Below are 20,815 nucleotides of genomic sequence, written 5' to 3' on the forward strand. Positions count from 1 at the left end.
CACTCCTCAGTGGTATCGAATTGGCAGCAATGAAAACCTTGAGTTATCCGAAATTGTTAACACTTTCTATTCAAAACAACCTCTGGGGCACATATGTTTAAGGATATATATATACAAACAGTTCCAAAACATCTTGTCCAAGAAAGCTGATTGAGTATAAAAGTGCAACTTTTCAGGTAAAGTGGTGCGGAGTGATATTCTTGTATTACTTCAGTGTTGCAAGTGCCAGGATGGAAAAAATGTTCCTTAAAAACAAGTCAAGGCAGAAAAATGAAGGAAAGTGTGTAAGGGTCGACAAAGACATTGACCCAGGTCGCAGTAGTCCATGGAAGAGTCTCTTGCTTTGATCATTCCTCACTCCACCCTGACGCTCACTGGGGGAGACACTTGAAAAAAGCTAGATTGCAATCTCAGTTCATGAGCAATAGGCACCCATTTTTAGAAGGAAGGCTGCCGGCGTTCCTCCATAAGTTTCTAGCAATTGCCTTTATAGCATAGGAATCAATATCTGCCAATAGGAATATCAGGGCGTTCTTCGCGTCTCGAATGCCAGCTTCGATCTTAGATGGGCTTCGATTTCTAGTAGCTTTCTAGACGAGGTGGAAGAGCAAGCAATGCCACTGGTCTTCAGCACCTGCTCCTCACTATGGATAAGATTAGATCGTGCTGAGTTTCTTTTAGTTCGTTTCACCCCTAACTAAACACTATCAGCCCTCTCCAGGGCAGACTGTCTAGTTTCTTGTGATTTGTGAGAGGGATCAGATTGGGTTGTGGCGTGGGGTCTGCCTAGCAGACATTTCTTCATGCAGTGGAAACCAATTTGTAGAGGAACTCCAATCTCTATTCCTGCTGCTTTTCCATTTTCCTCTCTTTCAGCAGAGAAAACCCCTGGGGGCAGTTGAAGTGAAGGGACACCCAACTCCTGGAACTAAGACAAAATGGGAGATCCCAATCATTTGTGCATCTCAGCAGGATATTTTATTTTACGGGTCATCAGCCTATGTTCTTCTCAGACTTTATTGGCCTGATGGTTGATTAATGACATGTGCCTCTTAATGACACAGTGTACTGTGGTCCTAATCACTATTTTGCTGAAGGATTTGCAATCAGTGTATGTCACATTCTAGCCGCTCTTGGAAGTAGAAACAAGGTGCTCCAAATTTTCCTTTACCAAGGGCCTAGCTGATACAGCTAGGCCCTTCATTTCTGCTGCATAGAAAGTGCATCTCCCACCCACCTTTGATTGATAATTAACATCAACTAGGTCAGAGATTTTATCATGTTGCCACATACATTTTTCAATGCACAAAGCTGTTCACCCACCGAACCGATCACCGCTGCATTGCAGGCTCCGCTTACAGCATCTGACTCGGGAGTTCGGATCTGCTTAGAGAAATCTACTAGTGGTCCCTGCGCTCAATCATAACACACTTGGAGGCTTATTTGCAAGCCCATTGCGCCGACTGTGAGTCTTTTTTTTCTATTGGGGATGATCCCTTGAAAGCAAGGCGTGTTCCATTTTCCCTGAAACACCCGCCCTTCCACCCCAGGGCAGAGTAAAACCTGCTCATGTTTTGCCAACCCCTGTAGACATGGGTGCTTGCGTCTTTGTGGAGGCATTGTCCCTCAAGGCGGCTTCCTTCTTCGTGGTTTTTAGGTTGTACAAGGATGACTATTTTTCAGAACCATGATACTCAGCCTTGGGTTTCAAAACGAAAATAGGAGGGGTGGACTTAAACCGTAGATCAGATTCCTTCAGAAATGTTTTTTTTTGTTGGAGCGGTCTTTTTGGAGCTTTCTGGCCTTTGAGCATTCGATCAACTACTATCAATCTTGGATCTGACATTGGAATTAATGATTTGCTGACAAACTACCCATGCGTCTGAAGTCTTCAAACTGTGCAGGATTGATAAAAAAGGTTTCAAGAAATTGAGGACTCATCTAAGTTTAAACTTTCCCCAGAAATGTGCTAATACATACAGGCAGAACTTTATTAAGGCCTTGCATCATTACTAAGTGATGCAGAACTATGCATTGGCCTTTACATTCCAGCACAAAAGGTACTGTGCACTAGAAAGGTGCCATTATCTCACTAAAAAAAGCATTTTGCGTTGCTGTGCATCACAGGGGTGTTACTGGGTGATAAGCACAAACCCCAATACGTTTTGACGCAAAGCAAGATCTCCAAAGCTAGCCAGGTCAGGCTTGCGAACAACTGATGCCTCCTTGAAGGAGGCATTAAAAAGAGGAAATATATCTCAAAAACCCCACATTGCATGTGTCTTCAGTACACAGCACACATTCAACTTGTGGGATTCTCGTGTTTGTCTAGACTTAGGAATTGGCACTAGAAACCTATGCTTCCAGTTCAAATCCTACCCCACACAGCGCACACCCCTCTCCGCACCATGGTTAGTGGCTGTGCAAGGCAGCCGGATTAGAGAACCAGCACAAGGAGTGACAGCATCAGCATGGTAGACATGACCGTGCTGCATTTCTCCTCTGCACAATGCAGCACCGCAAATATTGTAGCTGTGCTGTGTAGCATGAAAAATGTGTATATCTGACCCAACGTGTTGTGAAATATCAAATCAAATTCAGGGCATATCTTGGTTGTTTCAGCCAACCTTTGAAAATATTCAAGTGAAGCAAACTGAAACAAAAAGAACTGCAGCGGTTTGGAGGAGATTAATACTTGTGGTAAAAACAAGCAGTTGCAGTTGGTGAACTTTGAAAGTGGTGGGGCACAAGACAAATTCATAAAGTAACATGTGAGACAGCCCAACAAGCCAGCATGACGGTCCCAGGGGGGATCTACCCCAGGGAGATCTTACAATTTGTTTCAAAAATAGAGAAAAATTATGAAAAAAAGTGAAGTTATAACACAACATATGCCAGATGTTATTTTAACGTACTGCAGCGGAGTGTGAAACCCTTGCTAAAATGCATTACAGTGACTTCAGTCTCACTGAAATGGTTGAAAACGACCCTATGCCCACCAATCTCTGACACTGATTCAAGTGCCAAAGTGGACGAGAGAAAATAATGTTTTCCTATTAGATTTCCCACCAGCACAGATGCTTTTTTTTTGGGGGGGGGGGGGGAGGCATGGGGGGGGGGGGGGGGTTGGAGCTACTTACCTTTGGGGAGTGTTCAGTGACATACACGGTCATATTAACATCAGACCAAAGGTTGTGTTATGGAATTTCACTGATGTCATCATTATGAAAATCAGTAGTTTAAAACTTGATCTTAGAAAGCAATGTTGGAAAGAAGGCTGTGGAGATGTGCAACATATACAACACCATACTAAGCCATGTTATTAATATTAAAAGTAACATATACAACACATTGCTCTTGTTACTGCTCTGCATATTCCCCAGCACAGCACATTGATGCAATGCATCGTGGGCTGGTCTCACCACAGACATATGAATGCCTTTGGTTATACAGAGGCTACTCGAAGGCTAACCTCATTACCCATACCATATCCGAGAAGATTCACGCTGATAACCCATTCCCTTTTGCAAAGGACAAACACGAAATCTGGTGTTTTCTTGCACTGGACAGGGGCCCTGACTGCTTCCTAGCCATACTCGCTATGCCAAGAGCAGCAGAGCTTTCACCTCAACCATTGTATTCAGGCAAACAATACATATCACAAAAATTGACAACATCTCCATAAAGAATTGTGAGGCTCTTCTAACAAGATGCAATCCTACACCGTCTTCCTCCTGTAACTTCCTGCTCCTTTACAGACCTCCACCTAGCAAGGCAACATTCCCAGACGCACTTCTAGACAGTTTCAAACCTGATAATAATACAGTCCAACCTATGCTTCTGGGTGACCTTAACATTTGGTTTGATAAACCCAATATGATACATCCAAAAACGATAATCACCGGCCTAGTTGCATTGAACCTGCATCAGATTGTCCACAAACCGACACACACCGTTGCAGATATCCTAGATGTCATTTTTGCTAATACTTAACTAGTTACCTTTCAGACTATAACTCCAGTCACATGGTCAGATCACCACTTGCTTGCCTTCCAACATAAAACAACGCTAAGCGACTCACCTAAAACTACCTTACATCCATCCACCTATCGGCCGTGGAACAAACTAAATTTGGAACACTTGGAAACACAACTAACATCCAGTACAAATCTGGAAAGCATACATTCTGTTCAAAATCTATATGAGTGGCTACAGGAAGCTTTTGACATCCTGATACCACTCAAAACCACACAACAGAACAAAAGAAAAAAAGCGCCTTGGAGAAACATAGAAATAAAAGACATAAAACAACAAATTAGAAAGCAACGTACCTGGCTCAAAACAAATGCCAAACAAGAAAAACTTCACCTACAGAAAATTAACAGATTATACAAGTCTGCTATCAAAAAAGCTAAGAAAAGGTACTATTCAGACAGAATTCAAAAGGCTAAATGTGCAAATAAAGAATTCTATAAAATACTCAATGAATTTCGCAGACCAAATTGCCGAGAAGGAACTCATCCTGTTACTGAAGATTTTTACAGACAAACTGGCAAATCATTACACGGACAAAGCAGACACATTAGAATCGTACTTAAAACATAAACAAAGGACCAGCACTAACCCTTGTGCAAAACAACAATCCAAGAATGCTCTTATCAAGCCTCTCAGTTCCTTCCAACACATCTCACATGATGAATTTATGGACCTGGTCAAAGCAAGCAGGCCTGCCGGCAGCCCTTCTGACCCCTGTCCGCCACCAACTTTCAAGATAATTCTTTTAACAACCTCTGCTGCCACCCCAGTAAGAAGAATCATCAACAATTCCTTAACTACTGGAATATTTCCAGAATAACTCAAAAAGTCATACATACGCCCTTTACTGAAGAAAACAAACTTGGACCCGCTGAACCCAGACAACTACAGACCCATTAGAAATGGACCGTTCCTGGGCAAACTGATAGAAAGAGCAGCGTTCGCCCAGATGTCACAATTCATTGAAGAGAATGACATACTTTCAGACTTCCAAACAGGATTCCGTCCGGGAAGAGGCACTGAATCTGCCCTCCTTGCCATCTGGGATGACCTAAAGAATACAGTTGACCGCAACGAGGTTGCTGCGCTACTCGTCCTGGACCTTTCAGCTGCCTTTGACACGGTTGACCAGGACACTCTGAAACAAAGACTTTATGAAGCCGGCATAGAGGGAACTGCTTTAGACTGGATAGCTTCCTACCTTCGAAACAGAACTAATGTCATCCATACCCCACCTTTCTCGTCCAAACCATACTCCACAAAAGCAGGGGTCCCTCAAGGTTCTATTATCTCACCCATGCTTTTCAACATCTACATCAAGTAATTACCAGTACTGATCAATAAATTTCACCTCACGTGCTATAACTATACAGATGACACGCAAATACTCCTTCAACTGGAATGCCCCAAAGACATTGGAAAATCACCAATTTTCAGCGTTCTCAGAGCTGTGGATCAGTGGATGACCTGGAGAAATCTCAAATTGAATGCTAAAAACTGAAATACTCATGTGTGGCGATTGGAAACATTACAACCCGCTTGCCGCATGGCCTGATGAACTGGGATCACTTCCTAAAGTATCGAAGGAAGTAAGAAACCTCAGAATGACCATTGACTCCAAGCTGTTGATGAATGCCCAAGTGGATAAACTAGCAAGATCAAGCTTTGCTACTATAAAAATGCTGCAACAAATGTTCCCTCATTTGGGATTTCCACACAAGGTCCAAGCTACCATCTCCCTTGTTCTGTCCAAACTCGATTACGCCAATAGCCTCTACCACGGATCACCTTTAACGACCATGAAAAGACTACTACGGATTCAGAACTCGGCTGCCAAACTACTCTTGCATATTAAACCGCGAGACCACATCTCCCCTGCCTTGAAAGCCCTGCATTGTTTGCCGGTTGCCAGAAGATCTACGTTCAAGCTGCTTTGTATCACCCACAAAGCAATACAAGGAATGGGACCGCTCTTCATCAGGAATAAAATCACCAAACACATTCAACAAAGGAACCGCCGCTCTAAAGGAGCATCTCGCCTCAAAATCCCATCATACAAGAAAAAAACTTTAGGTGGCACATCCTTCTCTGTTCAAGCAGCCAAACTATGGAACTCTTTACCCCCCAACATAAGGTCCTCCGACAACCACCTTATCTTCAGAAAACGACTCAAGATTTGGCTCTTCCCCACATAAGCACCATACGCAAACAGAAATTTACAGCATATCCCAATGTATACAAGCATTTTTTTCACTATAGATATGTACCTATCTTTGTGTATTACTTTGTATAAACATGTAAAATAATTATGCTGTTGAGAGAAAAAAAATAATAAATAAATAAAAATCATCTTTGGTCTCCATGTACATACTTCCATTGTGCATCTACGTACCTTCAATGTACTTGGATCTGTGTGTCTGTTACTTTTCTTCTGAAAAAGCATATCCAATGCACTACCCTATTTCTCATCCTGTGCCTCTATCAATATCTTTAATCTACATATACTTACCTCCTTTATGTATCTATATACTTTCAATGTCATTATGGATCTATATATTTATCACTTTCTTCTAATTTAGCATTTCCAATGCACTACCCTATTTCTCAGCCTATACTTCACTCAATATGTCTTCTAGCCCAACCTTCTGACTCATCTCAAACTTCTTCTACTACTCCTTCCAATGCACTATCCTATCTCTCATCCTATACATCTATCAATATATCCTCTACACCCACTCTCTCATTTATCCCAATCCCCATACCACTACTATGATTGCCAAAATAACCCTTTCTAGACTCTCTCCTACTCTACCCCTCCTTGCATCATCTGACACCTCTTTTACTATAACGATCCCCTAAAACAAACCTTTCTAAACTCTTTCCTCTGAGTCCTCCCCTCTAAAACTCCTTTTTACTCATCCAAAAGCCTTCTCCTATTGCTAAGACTTTAAAAAAAAAAATCTTTCACTCTTTTATCCCTCCTCTATCCTTTTCAATCGAAATTAACAGACTAACATGTTCACTTCTCAAATTCCATATTAAACAATACTAATACACTACCCAAATAACTGAATAACATATCCACTAATCAAATTACTTCATATTTTTTTTACTATACTAATTTTCAACAGTAATCCTTTATGGGTTCCGGAGTGGCGTGCTACTCGCCAGAAAAACGATTCAACACCCATCAGGGGTAACAAGTGCTATATGAATGCAAATCTTTCTTCCCCTTTTATCCCTCCGCTATCCTTCTCACTCCAAGTAACTGACTAATATCCGCCACTGAAATTACTTCATATTTCACCATATTAATTCACCACTAATCCTTTGTAGGCTTCCTGAATAGCATGTGTCAACAAGCGCTATATAAATACAAACCTTTGTCCTCCTCTATCCTTCTGCTATCATTCCAAATCCAAATAACTGACTAACCTATCCACCACTTAAAATGTACTTGCATGTTTCACTATACTAATTCAACACTAATCCTCTGTGGGTCCCGGAGTAGCGTGCTTCTCGCCGAAAAAAGTCCTTTGACGCCTCGTCAGGGGTTGTAAGCGTATATAAATTCAATTACAATACATTACAATACATTTATAAGGCATGTAACACTTGTAAGTAGTAATGTCAGGCGTCTTATAGATGTTTCAGAAAACTTTAAAATGGAGATGAAACAATTAATCAGCCTCTCAAATTCTGCACACTTTCCAGTTGCCCTTACGTATCTCCACACAAAGACCTAATTTCCAACACTGCTAAATGTGAATGATTGGCACATTTTTACATCAACAATGGCACCGACACCCTGGCACAGGGACAATGCCAAGTCTCACAGGAGACCTGTCCAAGCCTCCGCATGACTTCATGCAGGGAGAGCTCCTGATGTGCCTCAAATGTGGCTTTCCATTGGGTGACCTGAACCATAGCACTCTCCTGGACACCTCTAACAGAACCAATCAGTGGTGGCTGACCAGCTGATTGGTCTAGCACTGCAGTGGGCACATTTATAAGCCTCACCCAAACTATTAGGAACTGTTCAGGTAATCTATGCCGTCTCCTATTTATATTTGATCTCGGTGCTTGCAATTTAGTTTTTTTCTTATAAATGTTGAACTTCAAATACCAGAATGCAATAGAAAACCGACATGGGAACAAGCTACTTAAACCAGACATGTTACAACTGAGGGCGAATCCATCTCTAAATTATAATGCACACTCCGGTAGTTACAAGCAATGATGCCTTCACCTATACATCATTATGGGAGCAGTGTATGTTGCAGTAGCGAGGATGGGCATAGAAGCTATGTCTGGGAAAGGAGCATAAGATTATGATGATATTGTTAGAGGCAGAGGTCATCACTTACCCGCAGCTCCTGTTATTTATGCCCTGGTGCTCACTTAAAAAAAATACAAGTTAAACAGTGGTCTTTAGCATAAAAACAGGTGTTGCCCATCTGACGTCGATGCTCAGTTACTTACATTACAGTGTCTTACGCATGTGCAAGTAAGCCCTGCCTCGACTGCGGACACCTCCGGACACATATGTCTACGTTTCAGTTGTGACTATGGGAGTGACTGGAAAATGTATACTATTCACTTCAAAATGGGAAAAGTTTAAGGAAGGAGTAAGGAGAGTTATAGGGAAGATTAAGTAGTGTTTTGGAGGAAGTAGGAATGCACTCAATATGATACCGCCGTGATTTTCTGTTGCTTTTCTGTACTGCGTCATGCTGCAACTGTTATGCAAGGTGTGTTGATGGACTGGATTGGACTGACCCTACCAGTACTCTTTCTTGCTTTAGATCTACTACTTATGCTGAATGATGAGCTGCAACCAATGAATTAGGCTTGTTTATGTACAATCAATAAAGTTGATTATAAAAATATATATATATATATATATTTAAATAATAATGAAATACTTTATTTTAAAATATTTTAATAAACTTTTCAATGTAAAAATAGATGTACCAATTTTTAAAATAAATTCTATATATAATCTTTGGTGAGTTGTAATACATAATAAAAAATATAAACATTTAACTTCAGCGAGGTATGTTTTGTTTAAATCAATCTTTTGAATTTTTTTATGTAATATATTTAAATCAATTGAAAATGTAATGAAAAATTAAGTTAAAAGTGCTGTAATGTATTTGTTCTGCTGTTAATTTACATTAGGTATTATCATCAAATATTTGTCTTTTTTTAAATAAACTTGTTTACTTTTCCCTATACTTTACCCAAGGTAGATCTCCTCACTGGTGGCGAAGACCTCCATTTATGTGTAAAGTTACAAGCAGTTACTTCACACTATAACTATGCTCCACTCCCTGAATTCAGGGGGAGTGGGGGGGGGGGGGGGAACAAGACATGCAAGTCTACACTTTGTACTAAATGTACACTTTGAAGTAGTGAACAGCCTTAAGTAGTACATTTACTATAAAGTGTAACAGTAAACGTACCCATGTAGTTTTACTCCCTTTAACTTTGTAACAAAAATGTCATTACAACTATCATATAGTTTCTTATGATGTGTAGTTATAATGTAATATTGGAAATATGATGACATGCTTCTCTTTGATTATTCTAGACGGCAAGGACCATGCCAATATTTTCCAGCAATTCCTAAATGTCAGGGAGGGCCTCAAATGGAACTTGGGAGGCTCGCTTCACATTCGCTACAATGGTTGTCCACATTGAAAGCCTCTTCTTAACTCCTTCGCCAAAACATGGTTACTCCGTTCGTAGTCCAGGCAGTATAGGTGTCTCTGTAAAGGCAGATTTCTACTAGATCTAAAGGGCAGAGAAGGTCTAATCTCGCTTTAGGTGGTTAGGTCTCTTCTAGACCTAGATTGTGTGGGTGTCTTCTTGGCATGACACTGAAGTGTAGGTCACTTCTAGATCTGCCAGTGTCAGTCTGTTCCTCATGCCAAGATGGTATTTGTTTTTTTAGCAAGCATGAATTATAATATTAATCTTTTTTCTTTCTGCAGGATGGGGAGACGACATTGAATGGGTCCAGACTTATGAAGAAGCTTTGGCACAAGCAAGAATAAAGTAAGAAGCACATCTCTGTTTATTCCTACAACTTAGGTGATCTTACATCCACTAGCTTGAAATAGTGTATTCAAGATTTCAAGAGGCATCCTGATATGGGGTTTTGTGTTTGGGGTTGTATACAGTCTGCAGATACACAACAAATATCACTCTATATCATCCCAGAAGGTCTCAAGATAACCATGATAAGGGTGGCATTACTCCATCATTTACAGGAAGACATTATTCTACACCGTATTCCATGAGACATCAGCCTGTTTCCCGACAAATAAGACACTGCACCATCTCTTAACATATGCAAGATATCACATATTATGTTGTCACATGTGAGACACTGGGAACAGTCTCCCTAATATGAGAGACAATGGGCCCTTTTAACAAAGGTCAATTTAGTTGTATCCATAAGTTTACAACCAAATGTACCTCTTTTGTGCCTGCTAGGAACTAAAGCATTCCTTGAGGGCATACATTAATTTACGAGTACAGAGTTCTCAGTCAGGACCGCTGATAAAACTGATCTCATAAACCTCACCCAAATGGGTGGGTAGTGGGTGTTCATGTGTGCATTTCCAAACTGCGATCCAACCCCTTCCTACTCTTGAAATAGAGATTTACTTCGGTAATGGGCTGGAGTTACTCTCCTTTAAGTGGGGTACTTGCACATTTTGTAGTGGTGAAGAGGACACACTTTCTTAACAGGGAAAACAATATTACAAGTTTGCGTTTGCACTTAGGGGGCGATTTTCTCTGTGTGGAGTTGTGTTCTATGGAAAACTCCATAGAGGGGGTACAAAAGCTCTTTAGAATAGTCACATGATAGTCCCAAAAGTATGCTTGTAAACCAACATCTGACACAGCTTTCCAGGAGTACTTCTGCGAAAGTGTGTGAATTCCAAACAGTAGTACATTTGCACCGCATATAGATCTCCAGTTGCAGCTTTCTTACTTTTTTTGTGAATCAGACCCAACAAGTCACCTTTACATTGACTAGTACTAGTCTGTCTTCTGTTAAAAACTGATGACAGCCTAGGCCTACCTTCTTCCGTGAATAGAGAGTGCTTTTTAGACTTTTAAAAAATACCTCTATGTGGTGTGCAGTTATACAACACACATTCCAAAATGTGCCCAGCAGCACACTTTTCCTTCACACGTGGTTGGCACAGGCATCAATTCTCTTCAAGTTCTTTTCTGATGGGTAGTTGGGAAAGATAAGAGTAGGAGTATGCCATGCAAAGTAGAGGTGGGTAATAATACACAATATCATGATCAGTATTAAAGCGACCTTAAAAATAACTTTGTCTGACTCTCACACCCATATATATAAAATATCCTCATATAATGGAAAGATGTCCAGGCAACAGAAAATAGTGCGCGCAGAAATAAAGAGACAGGGGTTAGACAAACAAGTTTCTCCATACCATATCGGGAAATTTAGCACCATTTGTAGAAGAGATATCAAAACGCTAAACCTGACAAAGTGTCCAGTAGCTGCCATAGGGGATGTACTAAATAAAATATGCCAGCAAGTGTGTCCAAGAGGAGTAGGGAAATGATCCTCATATCAACCAGCCACTTTTGAGGAAGTCTTATCCTGGTGGCCTCACAGTAAGGAGTGAGGACTTTGAATGAAATGTGATCTGCTATGGTCAAAGTCTGTATTTTTTCCAAGTTATTTATTAAATTATTTTCTGACGAGGAAGGCGCACAAGATTACTACGCAATGGAACATTGCCATCAGATATTGGTGGGACTGTTAAATTAAGCATAGGGTGAGTACAGATCAACGCATAGGCTCTTTGTTCCGAGAGGGTTGCCCCATCAGAATGACAAGTGGAGACCTCAGATGCTGAGTATTTGCACCCGCACTTCAGGTAATGATGCCTGGGCTATCAGTAACTCTGGCCGGTGGAAATACAAGGCTGATTCTTGGCGTATTCGGACTGGAGCCCATTGTCGTGGTAAAAAGGTATTACGTACTTCGGCAAAAAGAGTTTAGATTTCACTGAATCTCCTACCAAGGTGATAACCAGTTATAAAGTGGTTTTTCAAGAGAGTAGACTGAGATTGCAATAAATCGGAGTCTCTAAGTGAATGGGAACAAGACCTAACAAAAGCTTAATGAATCTGACTGACTGACTTAGAGTTTTTCCCACTGAAGGGTATGAGTGAAAGAACCGGTTATAATGGCACCCGGCACCCTCCCATGAGTAAGAAAAGAACTCTTGGATGTTTTTTTAATTCGTGTCCGTCCAAAAGGTATCCTGTATGTATTCATCTTAACACCGCAACATCATCAGGAAAAGGGGTTAATCCCATTTTCCAAAGCACAGTATCAGAACCTCAGCCATTGACTTCCATTTCTAATTCTGTATAACCCTTTCTGGAAGCAGAGTCCAACACAATCACCAAGATGTACCTAGTTGGACAAACAAGGGGAAATGTTTATTTCCATGAATTAGGCTCTCAGGTCTAACACTGAAGGTAAGGGTATAGCCTTTTGCACCTGTTCACAAACAGGTGAGAGATGGAAGAGTGGAAACCAGGGTTGGCAGAGCCCTGCCAGAGCAAAATTGAGGACAATTAGTACAACTTATGATTTTTTGGACCTAGTTGGAGAGTGGAAGGAGAAGAAATTCATACGTATGTAATATATAGTTTTCAGGTCAAGTGGCCATGAAGGCATTATTTTTGGAGCACCTATTTTTTGCATCGAGTAAGTGAATCTTATACACTTAGGAGTTCTGGCTTGTAACAAAGTTGATTTGAAGACAAAAATATCAGAAAAATTAATGGCATTTGGCTTAGCTGAACTCATTTGGAACAGAATGAGAGTGATTCAGATGGTCTGCCTGGACAACGTTAACTCCAGTTGGATAAAGTGTAACTTGGAAAAGAGGTAAAAAGTCTAAGGAGTTAGTGCTTATAAGCATCACTGGATGGAGGGATTCAAACACCCCTCTGGAAAATGATGGAAGTTAATGGCTCACAAGCCAGGGCGTCAGAGACTCAGAGGTAGTAGAATAATGTAGCATTGGTGGACAGATCCCACTGTCCATAGGAGTTGATGGCTAGTTTGTAGCATCGCTATGCAGAAAGCCTTAAGAGCCGGAAGCCTCTGGTTCCAATCACACTGCCATCTGATAACAGAAGTAGGATACAGTGCAGAAGTTCATCCTTTGCAGAAGCAAAAAACGAACAATTTCATGCTAATTGGATCATCCCGTCAGGTGCTTCTGCTGAGACACCAATAAGCCCTTCATAGAGAGAGAAAAGTGCTCAAAATGGTTCTTGTTTCTAAAGAGTGGCAGAAAAAACACTCAAAAGCACAACCAGATTACATCCCTTCTGCAGATGGATGCTGCTACCTCCCCATTTTATGCAACGGTGCAGTTCAATACTTTGTGTACATATTTATTTATTTATTTATTTAAGTGTTATATAGCGTTGGCTAGATCTGGCAGTATCAGAGCACTTTACAGGAGGAAGAAACATTGTTTCAGAACATGGTTACAAAGTAGGTGCTTATTACCTCCTTTAGTTGGCTGAAGGTGCCTTTTTTGCTTATGGTAAGCCATGATGTCTTGCAGAGATTTGAGACAGAGGAAGGATAGGTACTGGCTTGCTCCAAAATCACAATTGTATTTAGATGAGACCTAAAGAAGGAGCGGGTTGACATGGCTTCCTATACTTGAAGGCTTTGCGCACAGGCCTGTGCTGCCAGAGACGGTGCATGGGAGAAGGCACAGCTATTGTAGTTTACTGGAGAATACATTACTCTTGCACCCTCTTGAACTACTGAAAAACCTCATCTGTAAATAGCTATTAATCATTTTTGTCATCAACCAGGATATCCTATTATGTTTCCTGTATATTTGGTTTCAAGGAAACAATTCGCAACTTTAGCTGGCAGAAACAAAGAGGAAAAATTCCGTGGCATTTGAAAACACCTGATCATCAGAGCAGAGCTATTTGTAACATAGACCCAGTGTGGGTACAACTGGAAACTGAAGTGTATGGACACAGGTGGTCATAGGACCATTTACTATCACGGGGCACCACTTGAGACCACCAAATGCACTGTGGCATTTGGGACCACACTGACTGAGACTCTTCCATGAGAAACTACATAACAATGTGTGCCACAAAATAGACATCCCCTGCAACATCTACACAGACCCCTTATCTTTTTCCAGTTTCGTAGTCTACTCGCACCACAAATACAGAACTCCAGCCTTTTGCCGTATTTCTTTCTTCCCCAGTTACTTTTCAATATTTGTGCTGTCCTGATCATGTTTGCTATATTCCTTTTTCCTTTTAGGAAGAAGCCGCTGATGGTGATTCACCACCTGGACGAATGTCAATACAGCCAAGGTGAGGCATGTGGCTGGCTTTTGGCCTATTAGAAATTCTGGGCCTCTGTTCTGCACCACAGCATCTTCCTCAAGGGAGGGGACTGACTCTCCTGCTTATGTGCAGGATATATCTCTGCTGCTCCTGTCTAGGGTCACTCTTACTGTTGAGGAGAAACAGCACAGTCAGGAAATCAGACAACTCCCATCACACAAAGGATCTAGAGATCAACAGCAACACAGCAAGCTTCTGCTCATACCCAAGACAGCTTCCTGACTGGCAGCCCTGTGAGCTCCATTTCACACACATAGAAGGGGTACAACTGATACAAGTTACAACCCAAGCTGCTAGCTCCACAGAATTGATACAGCACAGGGATGGGCAGTGCAAGCTTCCCTCACACACAGGATAGGCATATTTTTACAGCAGTGCAAGCTTTCCTTGTACCCGAGGGACATCTTAACCCCTTGCCAGTATCTGACCCAATCAACTTTAGAATTAAAAGGCTCCTTATCCTTATGTCATTCTAATGAGCAACTATATCCCAGAGGTGAGAGGCTCGGTATGCCCAGGCCAATCACTGAGGGCATTAAGCTAGAAAGGTGCCAGCCTCGATATTCCTGTGCCCATTCCATGCAACCATCCATGCCGATGGGCGAAAAGGCTGAATTGAGCCATCATCAAAACAAACTCTGTAATGATGCTGGAATCGAGAAGATGAAAAAGGCTGAACATGCCCATCCCGTCGTAAAGCTTTCGCAACATGAAACAAGAAGTCAGTTAGACAGAACCCATCCTGATAGCCACTTTCTGGCTTAGGCTGCAGAAAGAAGTGACACCAGTGTTTATTTTTAGGCTTGGTTTGAAAGCACTGCTATCTCCAAGAACTATTGTTACCAATGCTTTAAATATACACAGTAAAGCTTTAACTCCTCCCAGGCTAATAGTTCTCTTTCCCCTCACGCTGTTGGCTATTTGGGGGCATCATTCCAGCTCCTATAAAGAACTGCATTGGAATGGATGAGAAACCATTTTAAATTGCAAAATTACATACAGGGGCCAGATATACTATTATTCTGGTCGCAAAAAGCAGTTGTAATGTACTTCCAAGCTTTTCGCAGCTAGAATATTATTTTGCAAACCGACCTATGTAGTAATAGGTCAGTTCGCAAAATAAGGATTCAGAGTGGGTTGTAATCCGACCTACCTAATTCATGTTCATTAGGTTGGCTGCAAATTGCAACTCATTGATCTACAAAACCACAGGAAGTGTGGTGTGCTAAAAGTCAACAGACCACCATCCCTGATTGCTTTAAAAAAAAAAAAATATATATATATATATATATATATATATATATATATATATAGATTAAACATCCACCTGCTTAAAAAGCCACCTTTCTTGTAAAAATCAGCCTGCTTTCTGTAAAAGATGGAGCTACTTAAAAAAAGCTTTTCTTGTTTTAAAAGTTTTGATCGCTGGCGGCTGCTCATCATCATGTGACTCTGGGCGTTAGCTCACTTCATCTCCCCGAAGACCCCCAGCACCTTGAAACTTTAAGGGGTGATATGTTTGTGCTTTAAAAATAGGAATTATTACGTCAGGGAGCAGCACCCTTAGTAAGATTGCCTAATATTTTTAAAGAGCAGCCGCAGGCCATCTTTAAACCTTCTAGACATTTAGAAAGGTTTATATGGCTACCATCTACCTCTTGCATGTAGTTCTGATGTGTAGGTGACAGGGATTTGTTCAGGGACTTGGACGACTTAATGCCTGATGAAATCAGCTAACCCTGTGCCAATACCCAAAGCCATCCACCCGTAGTGGTGCTAGGCTCTGTACCGCTGGGCTGCTTCCCAGAGTCAAGAATCAATCAGGGCAAGCTTAGTACTGGTCCCTTAGGTTGTATAAATGGCTCTTTTATTGTTCTGTTGCAGCTCTGAAGAAGGCATTTGTTGCTGATCCTCATGTGCAAAAGATGGCCAAGGAAGACTTCGTGATGCTCAACGTGGTGGTGAGTGTTCCCTCTGAGAAGCATGACATATTGAAATGTTAGTGTCTTAAAAATATATAAAGAGCCATCATTAGGCTACAGAAGTGTCCCCTCAGTCACCCAACTAAAAAGGGACATACGTGTCTTGGGAACGTATTTAATTACAGATTTATTAGTAAGCTAAATTGCTTAGGTTTCACAATAGGCAAGGAAACTAAAGTTCTTGATACATATAGCATTCATCTGACAAAGGCAATCCACACAGCCCCAAAAGATCAAAAACTCACCACTAAAGCAGTACAACGACCATGGTAAAGATAGCAGCCGCAAAAGTAAGCCTCCTCCTCTTTCTCTTCCCCCTCCCCACCTGGGAAGCAGCACTCGTTCACCTGTATCAGAGCATCTGAACCCAGTTGGAGGTCTGGTGCACTGCTTTCTACAGACTTGAAAGGCAATATCTTTGGACCAGTGGGTCCTTCAAATTGTAGAAAGGGGATATACCCTACCCTTCCCTCAGACCATTCCCATATTCGTCATCTAAGATCCTTTTAGTCAGAAGTCCATCTCCACATCTTGCCCAAGGACAACACTGGAGTTGATGCCAAAGCAAGGAATTGGGCAGGGGGTGCTACTCTTGGTGCTTTTTGGGTATCAAGGAGGATGGCGGCCTTTGTCTGATCCTGGATGTCAGGGTGTTGTACCCCTCTCTCTCTGTATGAAAATGTTCAAGATGCTGTCCCTGGTTTGGGTAGTTTTAACACTGGAAGCGGGAGCCTGTTTGGTGTCCTTTGACTTACAGAACGTGAATTTCCACATTCTTATCATAACATCTCACAGAGGGACCTGAAATTTGTGGTAGGGCCCATTTGATAGCAGTTAGTAGTCCCCCCATCTGAATTGACATCGGCACCTCGAGTCTCCATAAAGGTAATGACAGTGTTGGTGGCTCATCTCAGGAGGAGAATCCAGTGGTCCCATCCCTGGATGACTGGGTGTTTAAATCAGATGGTGTTGTATCCTTTGCTCTTTGCAGTTGGCAACATCCCAGTTTTTCAATCTGAGATTTTTGATCAACGTTCCTAAATCCAACATAGAGCTCTTTAAGCAAATCCTGTTCGTAGGGGCATTTCTGAATACAACACTGCTCTGGGCCTTCCGGCTTCCATAGAGGATCCACAACAGTTGGTATTTCATTCTGATGTTTCAGAAGGGTACTCCAGTCCTGATTGGCCTATGCATGCTAGGTCTGCTGGCTTAGTGCATCCTCCTGGTCATGCAAGCATGCTGGCACATGAGGTATCTCCAGTGGTGCCTCCGCAGGCAATAGTTTCAGTACAGGGGAGATCTGTCAAACACCACTGTGATCTCTCAGGGCACTGCAGCGGATCTAGGAAAACCTATTGTGTGGGATGTGCTTTCGTCCTCCACCAGCTATAGCCACAGCTCTGATCGATACTTCCTCTGTAGGGTGGGATGCACATCAGGAGAAACTGGAGATCAGAGGACTCTGGTACCCAGAGGATCAGGTAATTCACATCAACCTGCTTGAACTGAGGGAGATTCTGCTTGTGCTCAATACCTTCCTCTCCTTCCATTCGTGGTCAGTCAGTCCCGATCTTCATTGCTAACAATTCTGATCCTCCCTTATCCATGGCAGGGAGTCTTCAGGGCGCATTTTGGTTGAGGAAGCATTTTCCACACCACTACTTATTTCCTCCCATACACTAGATTCCTTGTTCTTTGAAAAAGATTCGACAAGACCAAAATAATCCTCACTGTCCCAGATTGGCTGAGAGGGGTAGTATGCAGATCTCCTGCACCTCTCTCTATGTCCCAGCTCTTTCTTCATCGCTTTTTTTAAATTTTTTATTTTTATTGGAGTTCATGGTGCAATGAGAAAATACATAATTATCCGCAAGCAAGGTATAAGAGCATCTAATACAGTTACATAATCACTTAGATATAAGCAGCTAAAAGCACATTATTTAACATGGGGATAAAAATACTACAGAAAATCTATCAATAAATATAACAATACAGTACATTTCAAGTTCTTATTCTGTCCTCCAGCCATTTCTTAACCGGGGCCCATAATCGTCTTCCCATCTCTCTTTTTTTAACACCTTTAAATTCATAGAGACAAGACTCAATATTATAAATACCCAAAAATCTGGAGACCCACATTTGAAAAGAGGGGGCTGTAACATCCTTCCATCCAGCCGAGATTAAGATTCTAAGCACAGCGACTGACATAAAAACCAAAGCAGCCTCATCCTCTGTTAAAACCAGTTTAGAATCTGAACCAAATAGCATCAGTGTTGGGGATAGATCGATCTTATGACCTAGCAGTCCCTCCCAAAATGTTGTTATTCCTTGCAGGACAGGGGTCAATCGCTCACAAGTAAAAAACATATGTAATAAGTCTGCTTGCCCCTTATTGCATCTTGGGCAGCAATCATCATTCCTAACACCCCAGGCAAATAGTTTGGCCGGTGTGTGATACAGATTGAAAACTGTTTTAAAATGTTGTGCCCGTAAGTTGGACGCCCGATCTCTTTCTTCATCTCAGAGTAGACCTCTTCTCCCACTTTGAGGGGCAAGTCCTGCTTCCCAATCTCTAGAGCCCCATTGTCCGGTTTAGAGGCTGAGCTGGGACACCTAAGTTCATTTCAGCGGCCTGGGGAAGTGGAGAAGGTCATTTTGTCTTCTGGAAGTGATTTCACAAAAATGGTGTACTCTGAAAGGTGGAACAGATTTGTCACTTGGTGTGACATTAACAATGCGGTCCCCTTGAGGGCTCACCTGTTGGGCATCCTCAAGTTCCTCGTTTCTTTAGCTCATGAAGGGTATACTTTAGGGACGTTTAAAAGGTTATTTGGCATTCTTGTTTTATTTTCTCTACCTTCCAGGCCAGCCTTCCCTTTTAAGCCACCCATTTTCTTCAAGTGTCTGAAGGGACTAAAAAGCCTGTTTCCTCCTACTCTAGTTGTTATTCCGCAATACTGCCGTAATTTGGTTTTGACAATCTTGGTGGGATCTCCTTACAAACCACGTAATTGATTCCAATTAATGTTGAAAACAGTTTTTCTGGTGTGATTTCCTTGGCCAGGTTCGTCAGTCGGCTACAACCATGAGTGCCCTCCCCTGTTTTTATGTGTTTTTTCCTGACAAGTGGGTTTTCAAACTAGAGTTACCTTGCCCAGAAAGATGATGGTCTTCATTCCATCTGTGGCCCATTATAACCCTTGCCTCTGGAGGAGAGGCTTCATTAGCCCCAGGAGGGGGGTCAGCCTTTATAATGAAAAAAACAAGCACATGAAGACTGACACCCTCCTCTAAGCAAGGTACGCAGGCAGCAGGAAGGGCAAAGCAGTATAGGAAACTGTGTGTTGGGGGATCATCTTCTGTATTAAAATATTCTACGCCCTGACAAATAAGGAACCACAGGAGGGCATTTGAGCCCATTCCACTAGGTCAAAAGCTTGATACCAGCTTTGGTCCCTGTAACCAAAATATGGAAAGCAGCGACATGGGTAACCCTTCATCCCTTTGCAAAGCTTTAGTGTCTGGATTCAGAGGTGAGAAGGAATGGCCATTTTGCTCGCTCAGTCCTCCAGCATTTCCTAGTATGACCATCGTTCGAGATGGTCCACCAGGTTGGGTACTATTTGGAATCTGTTCAGAAGGTGAGAAATCTGCAGACAGATGTATCCATGGAAAGTAGAAGTTACTTACCTTTGGTACCAATCATTACAGTGGATACTCTACCAACAGATGTGTCACTGATCCTGTCCTCACACCAGTCTTGAAGGATACTCAAAATGTAATGATTGTTTTTTTCCCCCAAAGGTACCAAATACTAAGTTCACCCTGCTTGCCTCATAGGCACAGAAAATGGGAAACTTATGTAAAGGTGGGCACTTTATAGCACCAGTGACATCACTGTAGTGTTGTTGCCGGCACCACTGCTGAACCAGTGCCCACTAAAAACTTAGAAGAGCTACAGGAAAAGTTTTAGGATCCAATCAGGTGCCTGGGATAATTAGAAGGTGAGGAATTTCCAGGTACATAGAGTATCAATCAGAAAACTTATTACCGAAGGTATGTATCTTTTTTGTTATATGGGCACCCTCTGTGCAAAGACACATACTACTGTGGGGCATGGCCAACTGCTGATCAAGATGGCCTCTTCGTAAAGAGGCTTTTGCCCTTTGTTGGCATTATCCACTGAATATCCACCACCACATCATCCATCCTCAGGCTAAGCACTCCTGATAAATAAACCATGCTATGCCTGGAGAATCCACTTCCTGTGTAGCGCGCATTTGTGACAACCTGGTAGAGTCAATTGCGACGAGGTCTGAGCGGTGCAGGTG

At 41.9% G+C, this 20,815-nt stretch overlaps 1 protein-coding gene across 1 annotated transcript in view; it reads left to right on the forward strand.

Annotated features, from left to right (window-relative positions):
- LOC147731258 (anterior gradient protein 1-like) overlaps nucleotides 1–20,815 on the forward strand; it is a 56,193-nt gene that overhangs the window by 17,779 nt on the left and 17,599 nt on the right. The window contains exons 3-5 of the mRNA XM_086956266.1: nucleotides 10,032–10,095; nucleotides 14,414–14,466; nucleotides 16,384–16,460. Of these exons, the coding sequence (XP_086812392.1) occupies nucleotides 10,032–10,095; nucleotides 14,414–14,466; nucleotides 16,384–16,460 (194 nt within the window). The remainder of the gene's footprint in view (nucleotides 1–10,031; nucleotides 10,096–14,413; nucleotides 14,467–16,383; nucleotides 16,461–20,815) is intronic.

Source organism: Lissotriton vulgaris, chromosome 2_1, assembly GCF_964263255.1.
Source record: "Lissotriton vulgaris chromosome 2_1, aLisVul1.2, whole genome shotgun sequence".
Classification (NCBI taxonomy): domain Eukaryota; kingdom Metazoa; phylum Chordata; class Amphibia; order Caudata; family Salamandridae; genus Lissotriton; species Lissotriton vulgaris.